The sequence below is a fragment of the Tachysurus vachellii genome, chromosome 14 (assembly GCF_030014155.1).
Source record: "Tachysurus vachellii isolate PV-2020 chromosome 14, HZAU_Pvac_v1, whole genome shotgun sequence".
Classification (NCBI taxonomy): domain Eukaryota; kingdom Metazoa; phylum Chordata; class Actinopteri; order Siluriformes; family Bagridae; genus Tachysurus; species Tachysurus vachellii.
Window position 1 is genome coordinate 376,102 of NC_083473.1, and position 14,325 is coordinate 390,426.

The following is a 14,325-nucleotide window of genomic DNA, read 5'->3' on the forward strand; positions in this document are numbered from 1 at the left end:
TATCATCTCTTTCTATATATCTGACCCAATGCTCATTTAAAACAGACCACAAAAAATTAGAACATAAATGTCTTCAAAGTAATTTGTAATATTAGAAACGTAGTATTCAGTGTTAAGTTTCATGGAGCTTTCTTTGTTCTAGTAACATTAACACTGCTAGTTGTGAACTGTATGATTTATCTGTCAGCATCATGTCAGTCATTTCACTGGGTTCTGCACACTGAACACGGCTGAGACATTAAACTACTTTATTAAAGTTTTAACATGAAGTAACACCTTTTGATAACGAGTAGAAAAAATATAACCACAAAAAAATAACCCTGAATATAAAAAAGGGAAAAATATGCTGAAGATATGAGCAGAGATGTTAAACACGGGAGAAACAATAAGAAGTTTCAATTGAGTCTGAATCTTCTTCTTCTTCTTCTTCTTCTTCTTCTTCTTCTCTCCTGTTTAACATCTCTGCTCATATCATCAGCATATTTTTCCCTTTTTTATATCCAAAGTCATTAATTCTGTAAGCCAGAATGTGAAAGGTCTTGATCATCTTTCTACATTTAACAGAGCGAGATCTCATCTGGATGGTCTACACACTAGTAATGTAATGATAGACACGTCATAGTGTCTGGGTTATTGTTAGCGCCCTGTACTAATGGCTGACATCTCATTTTAAAGACGCTAAATGTTTTTCTCTGCCTGACCAAACCTACACTAGCTGTTTAATTACTGGGGGATTTTGATCTCTTCCTGAATCTCGAGTCTCTCAGAGAGTAAAATTGGAAATAAAAAATACTTTTCGATGGATTACGCCATCACAGATATTTGGGGATTTCTGAAATAAAAATGTAATTTAATGCCTGTATCAGAGACGAGATTATATTCTATATATCATTTGAAAAGAACAAACACACAAGGACTATAGAGGGTTTGATCATGTCTCTCAGTTAGAAAGACAATATGTAAATAACTCATCACATAATCTCGATACTCTCGCCTCTGCTGTTACTGAGGAGATGATGGTTAAATCTAGACACACCGTGAGACACACTGTGAAACACACCGTGAAACACACCGTGAGACACACCGTGAGACATACCGTGAGACATACCGTGAGACACACCGTGAGACACACCGTGAGACATACCGTGAGACACACCGTGAGACACACCGTGAGACACACCGTGAGACACACCGTGAGACACACCGTGAGACACACCGTGAAACACACCGTGAGACACACCGTGAGACACACCGTGAGACACACCGTGAGACACACCGTGAGACACACCGTGAGACACACCGTGAGACACACCGTGAGACACACCGTGAGACACACCGTGAGACACACCGTGAGTACATATTAAAGTGCATCATGCTGCATTGGCAGATATCAATAATTCATTTTGAGAATTTTATCAATCACTTTATTTTTCTGAACAAACTCCAGATGATGAGGATTCCCACTTGGCAGTACAGTACACTCCAGTGCTGAGTCCCAAGTCAGTATTTCAGAGATTAAATTAGATTTCAGAGATCCCTGGGACACTATAACCATGTCTTTAATAACTGATAGGCTTTTTACATTCTGACAGGTCAAAGGCATCAGATGGTTTATTAACACCTTGTTAATGTTCCCTCAGTTCCCTGTTTTTTCTCCTTTTGATCATATATTGGAGAATTTAATATGCACAGGCATTATATTTACAAAAGTGACGTGACATACGGCTAAGTACGGTGATCCATACGCAGAATTCGTTCTCTGCATTTAACCCATCCAAAGTACACACACACAGCAGTGAACACACACACCATGAACACACACCCGGAGCAGTGGGCAGCCATTTATGCTGCGGCGCCCGGGGAGCAGTTGGGGGGGTTCGATGCCACAACCTTTGGGTTAGGGGTCAAACTCTCTAACCATTAGGCCACGACTTCCCCATGATATTAACACAAAATGTCGACCCCAGTCTATTCATCCACTGTTCATATAAAAGCTTTGTGGGAAGAAGATTATGTTTATTTCAGTGGACAAGTGGGATCAGACCCTTTTAACAATATATTAGAGAACGTGTGTTATTGTCCGATCTGTACTGATTCTCAGTCAACATTCTCTTTAAACTGTTCTTGCACTTATTCTTTAGGCCACTCTGTCTTCTCTGCTCTCACTGTCCTTTTTCTTTCGTTCCTTTTTGTGATACTGCCTTGAATCTCATAATTAAATTGAAAAGTCTGTCACTATCATCATCATAATCATCTTAATCATCATCATCGTTTCAAGTGTGTGTGTGTGTGTGGGTGTGTGTCTTACATTCCACAGTCGAACTGCTCAAAGCCCTCCAGTTCATCAATCTGTTCATCAAGAGACAATTCCAAATCCAAATATGTGCCATTATGAGAGAGCTGAAGAGCACAGTCATCTAACTGCAGGGGGAGAGAGAGAGAGAGAGAGAGAGAGAGAGAGAGAGACAGAGAGAGAGAGAGAGAGAGAGAGAGAGAGAGAGAGAGAGAGAGCTGTTAAATGAACCTAAATATGAGTTGGTGAGTAACGCGTCCTGTACAGAGTTAAATACGCCTGTTAGCCAGCACATGTGTCTAAATGAACTGACTCCATGGTAACAGTGTTGGTGCTGAGTGTCAGGGACAGGTGTAGCAGACATTTAACCCATAATGCACTGGGAGACCCCAGGACTTAAAATAAGCATTAATTCAGTTAATTCAGTCACATCTCTCTCACTGTCACCTTAATCCCAGTGTCCATGTCACACACATGACAGCGAAGATCACACACTTTCTAAACCTTCCCTAGTTTAATACGATGCAGTGTGACACACTGTATGTTATTACTTTAGCCCATGGTGTGAATAATAATCTGACCAAGTGCAGTGTCATCTGAAACGTTTACAGAAAAACCTTTAATTCATTTTACCAATATAATATTCCCTGTTCCAGATTAGACATAACTCTGATTAAGACGTGTCTCCTTCTGTCTTCAGTGTGAAGACCTCTGTGTCCTCTGTGTGATATTTTAATATTTAATATTATCTTGTTTCAGGTCCATCAGCGTGTCAGGACGTAACGCTGCTCCTCACTCCAGACGATTCACAGAAGAGACTCCACCTTTATGTGCATGATGCTGAATAGGGCTTAAATCAGTAGTTATATATTAGGACTGAATACTGAATAATGACATTTTAGTGTTAAATCCTCACTGTGTGTAAAACACATGTGAAATGTGTCCACAATGTCTAACAGAATGTTCTTTACACTGAGTGTTGGATTATTGAGCATGACTCTGGAGCTTATGCCCTATTTAGCACACAAGTGTCTTTAGTACAAACGTATTTAACACAACAAAAATTATGGCAACTATTTTATATTTGTATTAAAAATAAAGACAGTAATAATGTGTGCTGATTCACGAGTCTGTGAACACACTAAACTGTGTTCAGTCTGGAAATGTGACGCCTCGGGTTATATCGGGCTCATCTCAAATCTCAGATCACACCCCCACCTGTCACACACACACACACACACACATACACACACACACACACACACACACAACAAACTGTTTAAATTAACTCAGTTCCAGCAGATGATTTATAACCTGCAATGTTAAATAATCACCTTTAGCAAATGAAACTATTAAGAACACAAAAGAAAATAAAAATAAAACAATGGAACCAAAAGAACCATAAAAAAGTGGAGAAAGTGAGAAAAGAGTGAATATTTAAAAGATGGATGACTAGAGAAAGGAAGACGAAATACAAAACAGAAATCTGAATAGAAACATAGCTGATTAAAATAACACTTAATTTAACACTTATTTATTTTAAGTGTTAATTTCACAGAGAAGGTGTTAATAATAAAACATACACAAATAAAGAGCCGATTATATGTAATTAAAATAAACCATATTGTTTCCTTGAGAAGCTTCTGTGTTTTTCTCTCTCATGTCGCAGAAATCTGTTCATTATAATTTGTATATTTTGTATTTATTAAAGAACAATTCTGTTGTTTTTATCTGTTTATAGTGACATTTAACCTTGTGGAAGTGAGTGACTTCCTGTCGCCTCTCTGTTCTGTCAGCTCTAAACACTCGTCCCATCAGCAGTCTCTTTTTATTCTCTCTTTATTCTTATCTATTGTGTTAATAAGAGAAAAATCTCATCATGTGACTGAGACACTGTACAGAAGATGTGGAGAACTTTACTGATGTGTCTCCTGATTAATTTGCCCAATCAAATGTATTGCATTAAGTCCAGAAGAACTTTAATGCTGTTTATTCATTAAAATATAAGTTTATTTGTATACGACTTTGAACAATGGACATTGTCTCAAAGAAGCTTTACAGAACATAAACATAGAGCAGAAGGTTATTATAAAGAATAATATAAAGTTTAATATAAAGATTAATATAATACAAAAGTTCAAGATTAATATTAAATATATTTATGTGTTTGTATTTATCTCTAATGAACAAGTCTGAGGTGACTACAAGACTGAATAATAATTAGATTTATTCATAAGAGGACAAATTTCATTGTTAAATTTCAATTTAATATTATTATTATTATTATTATTATTATTATTATTATTATTATGTGTGTGTGTGTGTGTGTGTGTGTGTGTGTGTGTGTGTGTGTGTGTGTGTGTGTGTGTGTGTGTGTGTACGCGCGACCTGACCTTGTGCGGCGCGGACAGGAGCGCGTGCACGGCGGCCAGCTGGTCTCCGAGCGCTGAGTCCCGGCGGAAGGCGAACCGCGGCGGGCGCGCGGGCTCCGGGAAGTTGGTGCTGTTAAACGGGTCGGTGTCGTCCAAAAACTGGACCCTGCACTCGAACAGCGCGGCCATGGCGCACGGCCCAACACCAACGGAACCGGAACTGATTTATTAACAGGTGTATTAGACGGGTTTAAATCCGGTAATCCGCTTCCGCCAGATCGCCTTAACGAAGAACCCGAAAGGCTTCAGCTACAGCTCGCGGTACTGAAGTGTGTGTCTGTGTCAGGACCAGATCCGATTACAGAAAACACAGCGCCCTCCAACTGCCACACACACATAAACACACACATACACACACACATACACACACTCACATACACACACACATACACACACACACACACATACACACATACCCACACACACACTCACATACACACACACACATACACACACTCACATACACACACTCACATACACACACACACATACACACACACACACACATACACACACTCACATACACACTCACATACACACACACACACACACAGACACACACATACCCACACACACACTCACATACACACACACATACACACACTCACATACACACACACACATACACACACAGACACACATACACACAAACACATACACACACATACACTCACATACACACACACACATACACACACAGACACATACACACACATACACTCACATACACACACACATACACACACAGACACACACACATACACACATACCCACAAACACATACATACACACAGACACACATACACACACAAACACATACACACAGACACACACACATACACACACAAACACATACAGGTGGCAAACACACACTTACACACACACAGACAGAAACACACATACAGACACACACACATACAGACACACACACACAGACACACACATACAGACACACAAACACACAAACAGACAGACAAATAGAAGAAGAAGAACGGAGGGCACAGAAGCCTTTATTATCGCCACATATACATTACATATACATATACACACACATAAAGACACACAAACACATGGCTTTTTTTGTGTTCTTCTTCATGCAAATGTCTGGATTTGCCTTCTCTTTACCTTTCTCTATGAGACCCTCAGTTTTTCTTATAGATTCTGTTTGCTCTCCTTTTTTAAACCTTAGTACGTTTTATTTTTGTTTTATTTTGCATTTTGGTCATTTGCATTTTCTGCAGCTGGACACAGATGCTTTAACTATTTCCTGCACAATGTCCAAACTTGTGAGCCAACTTTAGGCTCTTTTGAGTAAACAGAAGGGAAAAAATCCTCCACAAATCACTGGAGATCATTAATGTCATTTATCATAAATCCTGATTTCTGTCCCTCTTTAACTTACCAACCATAATGTCATGTTTATCTGCTGTAAAATATCTACACAATCTTTTAAAAATCACTGGAGTTCTTCATTACAACCCTAACACACCATGGGTTTATTATTACACTATTACACCATGGAGCTGCTTTGTGCACAGAGACACTGTTATAATGGAGCAGGGTTTGGACTTTTGGACTGAAGAGAAACTTTAAAGCTACACAGAAAAGTTCTGTAGGTCCTAAAGCAGCACTTCAGCATAGAACTAGAATTTAATAGAACTGATTTCTGGGGAACAGAAAATGATCTTCAGTTACAAGGCATCTGGGATTTTATACATCACAGCTCTGTTCTGTTTGTACTGTAGGTGTCACTGTATCACTAGTGTCCACTTGTCACAGTCTTCTGCTGGAACATCACAGCACTGTAATCTGCACTGTTTAGTCTCTTTCTGCTTTAGGTTGTCCAAAACCCAACATGCACCACCTGAACACCCTTATGTACATAATCAGAAAGGATTATCAAAGCCATTTGAACTATATATTTTTTTTACAATGTATTCTCCAATCTGGAAAACTTTCAGTCAGAAGCTGTGTGTTAATGTGACTTTGACATTAGGATCTCATTCCAACTCTTTAATCACCAGTGTAACAGATTAATTGAAATTTATCTTTAGTTCCATGATTAAGAAGAGGAACAGTCTCGCTCTCTTACACTCTCTGGTTTGACACAGTGAAAAGGTTCTTTTAAATGGCAGGACCAGACATCTACACACAGAGTGAACTGGGCTAAGTATCTGAGACCTGACTGAAGGTGCCACCATGTGCTAGCTAGGTGATATAAGTGTACATTTCTAATGTAAAGTACCAGCTGAAAATATACTGGTGAACTCAACATTTACACTGAAAAAATAAAACTATGTCTTGAGTTTTCTTCCTGTCAAAGTCTTCAGATGATCTCTGATGGAGACCAGACCATACAGCTGACTGACACAACACTGGTTCAAAAGAAGACATGACCGTCTCCGGGCGGCTTCATACACAATCCCACGAGTCACTGGCTGACCATGCAGATCAATCCCTGGCAGGATTGATCAGGAGATGAGACTCAAACCAGCAGTAGAACATCGGGATTGATGAAGTAGCTCCATAAGAAGAGACGATCAGGCTAGGAACTCGGTACACTGCAGCTCTGCCCCCTGCTGTAGCCTTTTGTACTTGAGTTACTACCAAATATCCTGCACCTTTAATTCGAAGTAGGTGTGACGGATCACAAAACACCTAAAGATCCCTCAGGTTCTGTGGTGTGAGACCATTAAGTGCTTTATAGGTTAATAATAGTATTTTATAATCAATGTGAAACTTGACTGGAAGCCAATACAATGAGGATAAGATAGAGGTGATATGTTCATATCTTCTGGTTCTAGTTAGGACTCTAGCTGCTGTGTTCTGGACTAACTGGAGCTTGTTTATGCTCCTACTGGAACATCCAGACAGTAAAGCATTACAATAATCCAAGCTAAAGGATTGCATTAAACTATTTACATTGACATAATTTCCTGTCCAGTGTCACCTAAATGAGGATGAGGTTCACTTCTGAGCCTGGTTCCTTACAAGGTTTCTTCCTCATATCAACTTAGGGAGTTTTTCCTCCACGACATCACCTGCAGCTTGCTCATTAGGGATAGGGTTAGATATATAGTATTTTATATTTTAAATTAATATTTTTAAATTAATTTTAAACTTTATATGTATGCATTCATTTATTTATTTTTATTCTTATTTTTTCTTATTATTATTATATATTATTATATATATATTTCAATACTTCTGTAAATCTGCTTTGAGACAATGTGAATTGTTAAAAGTGCTATACAAATAATCTGAATTTGAATATGAATTAGTTGGACAAAAACCAATAAGCAATGACATTTTCCTACATAAGGGAAGAAATATACAATAATCTTAGTAGTTGATCTTATTACAATTTACTGAACAAATTTGTTGGTCAAAAGAGCATTTTTCCAGGTACGCAACATCAAACTTCAACAGATTCTTCTGTAACATATTTAAACAAAACTTTATTAGTATCCTTTTCAGGGTTACAATCTACACTGCTAATCTACAATCTAAACTTTACTGCTAACTCTAACTAGGTTACACATGTAAGATATTCATTGTACAGGAAATCAAAAGAAAAAGGATGTTAAACAGGATGTGGGTATGATCGGTCTGAAGAGAAACAGGTGACACCAAAATTAAACCAGCAACATACTGAACACAACAAAGTTGAAATGACAATATAGAAACGTGACAAACCCAGACAGAGTTTAAAGCTATGAAACTTGCTTGTCTTCAGCTCCAGGTGAATGTGGCAATGTTCATCTCTACATGAGTACAGAAAATTAATATCAGTCATTTTATCATGCACCATTTACTTTCCAGAGACACTTCTTATTCAAGTCTGACTGGTGAGAGAGTGAACATTAATTAAAACATGTTTCTTTCTACATCCAAAGTAAACTTGACCTTTGAGATGTGATGTAGGCAGAAGTTCCCCTGAAACACTCATTCCCTAGTCTTTTAGAGGAAGTGCCAATAATTATGGTTTATTTACCGCATTTTCTATTTTAACCTATTGCTAAAGGAGTCATTTGAAAACTGTGAAAACTTTTCTTCTTTTTCAGGTTTGTTGTGGTAAAATCCTGTGTGTCTGAATACTGATGAAAGCAGGTTGTACAGGTGCATCTCAATAAAAGAGAATGTTGAGGAAAAGTTCATGTATTTCAGTAATTCAACTCAAATAGTGAAACTCGTGTATTATAGAAATTCAGTAACACAGACTGAAGTAGTTTAAGTCTTTGTTCTTTTAATTGTGAAACCTAGAATATGGCGACATGCCAATCAGCTGATAAACTCAAAACACCTGCAAAGGTTTCCTGAGCCATAAAATGGTCTCTCACTTTGGTTCACTAGGCTACACAATCATGGGGAAGACAGACATGAGGCTGAACTGACAGTTGTCCAGAACACAATCATTGACACCCTTCACAAGGAGGGAAAGCCACAAACATTCATTGCTAAAGAAACTGTTCACAGAGTTCTGTATCCAAGCATGTTAACAGTTGTGTGGAAGGAAAAAGTGTGGAAGAAAAAGATGCACAACCAACCGAGAGAACCGCAGCCTTAAGAGGTTTGTCAAGCAAAATCCATTCAAGAATCTGGGTGAACTTCACAAGGAATGGTCTGAGGCTGGGGTCAAGGCATCATGAGCCACCACACACAGACGTGTCAAGGAATTTGGCTACAGTTGTCGTGTTCCTCTTGTTAAGCCTCTCCTGATCCACAGACAACGTCAGAGGTGTCTTAGCTGGGCTCAGGAGAAGAAGAACTGAACTGTTGTGTGGTCCAAAGTCCTCCTTTCAGATGAGAGAAAGTTTTGTATTTCATTTGGGAACCAAGGTCCTAGAGTCTGGAGGAAAGATGGAGAAGCTCACAGTCTGTGATGATTGAGGTGCCTAACCCTAACCCTAACCCATCTGCTGGTGTTGGTCCACTGTGTTTTTTGAAAACCAAAGTCACTGCACCCGTTTACCAAGAAACTTTAGATCACTTCATGCTTCCTTCTGCTGAGCAGCTTTTTAAAGATGCTGATGTCATTTTCCAGCAGGATTTGGCACCTGCTCACATGCTAAAAGTGCCAAAAGCACCAAATGTTGATCGTGGTGTTGATGTGATTGACTGGCCAGTAAACTCACCAGACCTGAACCCCATACAGGATCTATGAGCTATTGTCAAGAGGAAAATGAGGAAAAAAGAGACCAAAAATACAGATGAACTGAAGGCCAGTGTTAAAGAGACCTGGGCTTCCACACCACCTCAGCAGTGCCACAGACTGATCACCTCCATGCTGAACTGAGGCAGTCATTAAAGCAAAAGGACACCAACCAAGTACATATACAGTAAATGAACAAACTTTCCAGAAGGCCAACAATTCACTAAAACTGTTTTTTTATGGCTATATTACTTATGAATTTATATAATACACCAGTTTCACAACATTCTAATTTATTGAGATGCACCTTTACAGTATATGACCTGTGATAGACATCTCCACTATGGTGTAGCTCTGTCTCCACCACAAACCTGAGCAGGAAATAGCAGTGATGAAGATGAAAGGATCTAGACAGGATGCACATAAGAGAAAATAATAGAAATCAGAACATTTATCAAGGTAAGGGTTAGGTTTAGGGTTAGGGTTAGTAGGGTAACTCATTACAGTAAGGCTTCACTCAAGGAGAAGAATGTGTGTGCTCTGAGCGCTGTGTGTGCCGATATGTGAAGGCTAGACAAAGGGTCATGAAAAAGAAACATGCATGAAATATACAGTATATAACACTGAAGTCCACTAGGACTGAGACTCTTCAGTCAAGAGGAACTCTTCAGTCCTCACAAAACTACAGAAATCACTTTTCAGAATTAACTGGCTTCAAGTTGCCAAGAACTTTATAAAGAACTTGGACTAAGAGCCCTGATGACTTTCTGCTTAAATCTACAGCTGCAGCAGATCCTTCAAAACAAATGAGTAATAACGAGGAGTTTTTTTGGTGTGTCCTCAGTAAAGGTGATTCTGAGCTCCTGCACTCAAACCTCTGCACATGTACAGGAGAGATGTGTGTCTTAAACAACATGTTCTAGTCTTTTATTAAAATGTTTGTTAGATAGCAAGCTATAAAAAACACATCCTCATGTTCAGGGCCATTAAGAAACCCAATGATTAGTCCATATGAGATAGTTATTGAGTATGAATGTGTTGTGGTTAAAAAAACATACTTATAAAATATGATATAAAATAGAAATGTGATGATTAGAGAATGTTCACAAGGTTTAAAGCTGCAGAGATTCTGACCTTGACTTCTGTTTGGAACTTTCTGTTGTGACATAAACAGTGATTTGTTTTGTGGAGAATCTTCAGTTTGTGGAGGATTGGATTCAGACTGTTATAATGTTTTAAAACTAATGCAGAAGTTGTGAATTTTACACACACACACACACTTTTCTTTGTTGTTTGCTCCTCTCTCTTTTTCACTTTCAAATTAAACATTCAAAATAAAAATCTAGGTATATTACAGTTTTTTCAGTTGCTAACATCATTGTTCAATACCGAAACCACATTTACAAAACTCTTCACACAGTCTGCATTACCAGCATGAATATGTGCCAAACAGTTAATCTCACCTACTAAACTCACTCAGACCAACATAACACTGGCAACAATTCTCATTCAGAAAACACACATTTCATTCACAACACACTGACCTAAAAAACACTAACAACAGGGAACATTACATAATTGATGAACTTTTCTTTTTTAAAGTTTCAATGATTTTCCACATAAATCAGTTCTTCATATAGAAAACTGTAACACAATTTCACTTTATTGAAAGCATTTGTAACACGAATGAATCAGAAATTAATCAAAATTTCATTTTTTATAGGAATATAGTACTTGAAAATTATAACCAAAAGGGGAACAAAGAATCCAGCTTCATCCACAAAGATAAACATATGTGGAGTTCATCTGGCTTCCATCTCCATTACCCTCTAAATTGCAGACAGTTTCACAGTAATTGACATTATGCATCAATGTGTATGTACCCTGTTTGGTTACTGAACAGACATCTTACCTGGACATATTGATACTGGAGTTCTTTCACACGTTCACTCTTTCTCTCAAAGGGTACAGTGTACAGTTGCTTCATCCTTATTTTATGTTTCTCTAGGACTCTGGCAATTGTTGTTGTGCTAACCATATTCACATTTTCAAAAGTGCCATTGTCTACCAGCACTCTCTCCTGAATTTCCTGCAGTTTTATTGCGCATCAGAACAGATTCTGCTTCTCCCTCCTCTCGTGGGCAACCTTTGGATCCTACAGTAAATCACAACTATTTGTAAGGAGGAGGCATACGGCTGGGGATCCATTTGCAGCAATTTATTGAATATTCAATTCAATTCAATTCAAGTTTATTTGTATAGCGCTTTTTACAATGGACATTGTCACAAAGCAGCTTTACAGAACATAAACATAAAACAAAAGATAAACAATAATGTGTTTGAATATACACAAACGAAGTCAGACAAGCAGTGATCAGGACGGGCAAAAACACTAGTATCAGAGGATAGGCAAAAATCGGAATCGAGAACAGGCAAAAAGGTCGGGGCAGGCAGAAAACAATCAGAAAAGTCAGAATCAGGAAACAGAGTCGCAACGGGAAATCAGAACACAGGAAAATGCTCAGAATGACAGTACAAAGACAAGTCGAGACCTTGCTCTGGTATGAAGTTCAAGTGTGGTTAAATAGAGAGCGGAGATGAGGATCAGGTGGCGGTGTAGTCAGAGTGACGGATGGCTGATGGGAAGTGCAGTCCGGAAGCGCACCAACACCCCACCCCCCCACCCCCGCGAGCAGCTCCAGATGCGAGGACGTTTGCGGCGCCGGGGTCGACCCCGTGAACAGGGAGCTGGTTTGTTGTGGTACCGTTGGTGTTAGTCGGCGGCGAGCGAAGGATCCAGGATGTCCCCCGCTTTCTCCCACGAGCGTTCTTCTGGACCGAATCCCTCCCAGTCAACCAGATACTCCATGCGGCCCCCTCGGCGAGTAGTTCGTGAACTTGATATATTTCCTCGCCGTCGACTAGCAGTGGCGGCGTTACGGGCGGAGCAGTGGCGGTGTCAGGATCCTCTCTCGGCTCATCGGCGGGCTTCAGTAGAGAAACATGGAAGGTGGGTGAGTTGCGGTAGGTGGCCGGCAGTGCGAGGCGGTATGAGACGGGGTTGATTTGCCTGAGGATTTGGAACGGCCCCACGTACCTGGGACTGAGCTTATGGCAGGGTAGGTGGAGGCGAATGTCGCGGGTCGAAAGCCAAACCCACTGGGTTGGTACTCGGGATGTTCCCTGCGGTGTCTGTCAGCCTGGGTTTTCTGTGCCCTGATGGCTCTCCGTAGCTGTCGGTGTGCCGCAGCCCACGTTTCCTCGCTACGGCGAAACCAATCATCGACGGCCAGCAGATCGGGGGATGTGTCAGACCATGGGAATAAAGGAGCTGGTAGCCTAGGACGCCCTGAAAGGGTGTTAGGCCAGTGGCAGGTTTGATTAAAGAGTTCTGGGCATATTCAGCCCACATCAGGTACTTGCTCCATTCGCTTTGATTGTGTTGACAGTAAGTTCGGAGAAAGCGGATGATTTCTTGATTGAGGTGTTCAGTCTGGCCGTTGGATTGTGGGTGGTACCCCGAGGTGAGGCTGACGTTTATATTTAACCGCCTGAAGAAGGCCATCCAGACCCGCGAGGTGAACTGGGGACCCCTGTCCGAGACGATGTCCTTGGGCAGACCATAGAAGCGGAAAACGTGATTACAGAGCATTTCCGCTGTCTCGAAGGCGTTAGGAAGCTTGGGCAGCGGGATCAATCGGCAGGCTTTCAAGAACCGGTTGATGATGGCCAGAGTGGTTGTTGGATCGAGGCAGATCTGTGATAAAGTCCAGTGCGATGTGTGACCAGGAGCGAAGTACGCAGGTGTTCAGGCACGTACATCTTGTTGGTCGGGCATTCAGTGGGCGTATGTTGGTCTAACTCCTGGTGCATGTTTGACAGGGCGTCGGCCTTGGTGTTCTTGCTCCTTGGTCTGTAGGTCACTGTGAACTGGAACCGAGAGAAAAACATGGCCCACCGAGCCTGGCGTGGATTCATGCGTTTAGCAGCGCGCAGGTACTCCAGGTTTCAGTGGTCAGTGAGGACAGTGAATGGGTGCTGTGCGCCTTCTAACCAGTGCCACCACTCCTCGAACACTGCTTTCATGGCCAGCAGCTCGCGGTCTCCCACATCGTAATTCCGTTCTGTTAGAGACAATTTGCGGGAAAAATAGAAAACAGATAAAAACATTTTATTAGCGGGTCCCTGGTGCTGGGACAGTATAGCTCCAATTCCCGTGTTGGAGGCGTCTACTTCCACTATAAACGGCCGGTTTGGGTCAGGGTGGTGGAGAATCGGTGCTGAGGTGAAGCGTTCCTTGATCTGTTTGAACACTGAGTGCACCTCCGGTGACCACGTGAGGTGGGTTGGTGCCTTTCTTGTCATTGAGGTGAGGGGCACTGCGATCGTGCTGAAGCCACGGATAAAGCGGTGGTAGAAGTTCGCGAACCCTAAAAAGCGTTGTAGCT

At 40.7% G+C, this 14,325-nt stretch overlaps 1 protein-coding gene across 5 annotated transcripts in view; it reads right to left on the reverse strand.

Moving 5' to 3' along the window:
* fhod3a (formin homology 2 domain containing 3a) overlaps positions 1-5,037 on the reverse strand; it is a 47,466-nt gene extending 42,429 nt beyond the window's left edge. For all 5 annotated transcript variants that reach the window (XR_009649469.1, XM_060886879.1, XM_060886878.1 and 2 more), the window contains exons 1-2: positions 4,687-5,037; positions 2,309-2,421 (exon numbers count right to left, since the gene is read on the reverse strand). Coding sequence is in view for 4 of the 5 variants with exons in the window: in XM_060886879.1 (XP_060742862.1) it covers positions 2,309-2,421; positions 4,687-4,854 (281 nt within the window). In the remaining variant the exon portion in view is untranslated. The remainder of the gene's footprint in view (positions 1-2,308; positions 2,422-4,686) is intronic.
* Between the last annotated feature and the right edge of the window lie 9,288 nt (positions 5,038-14,325).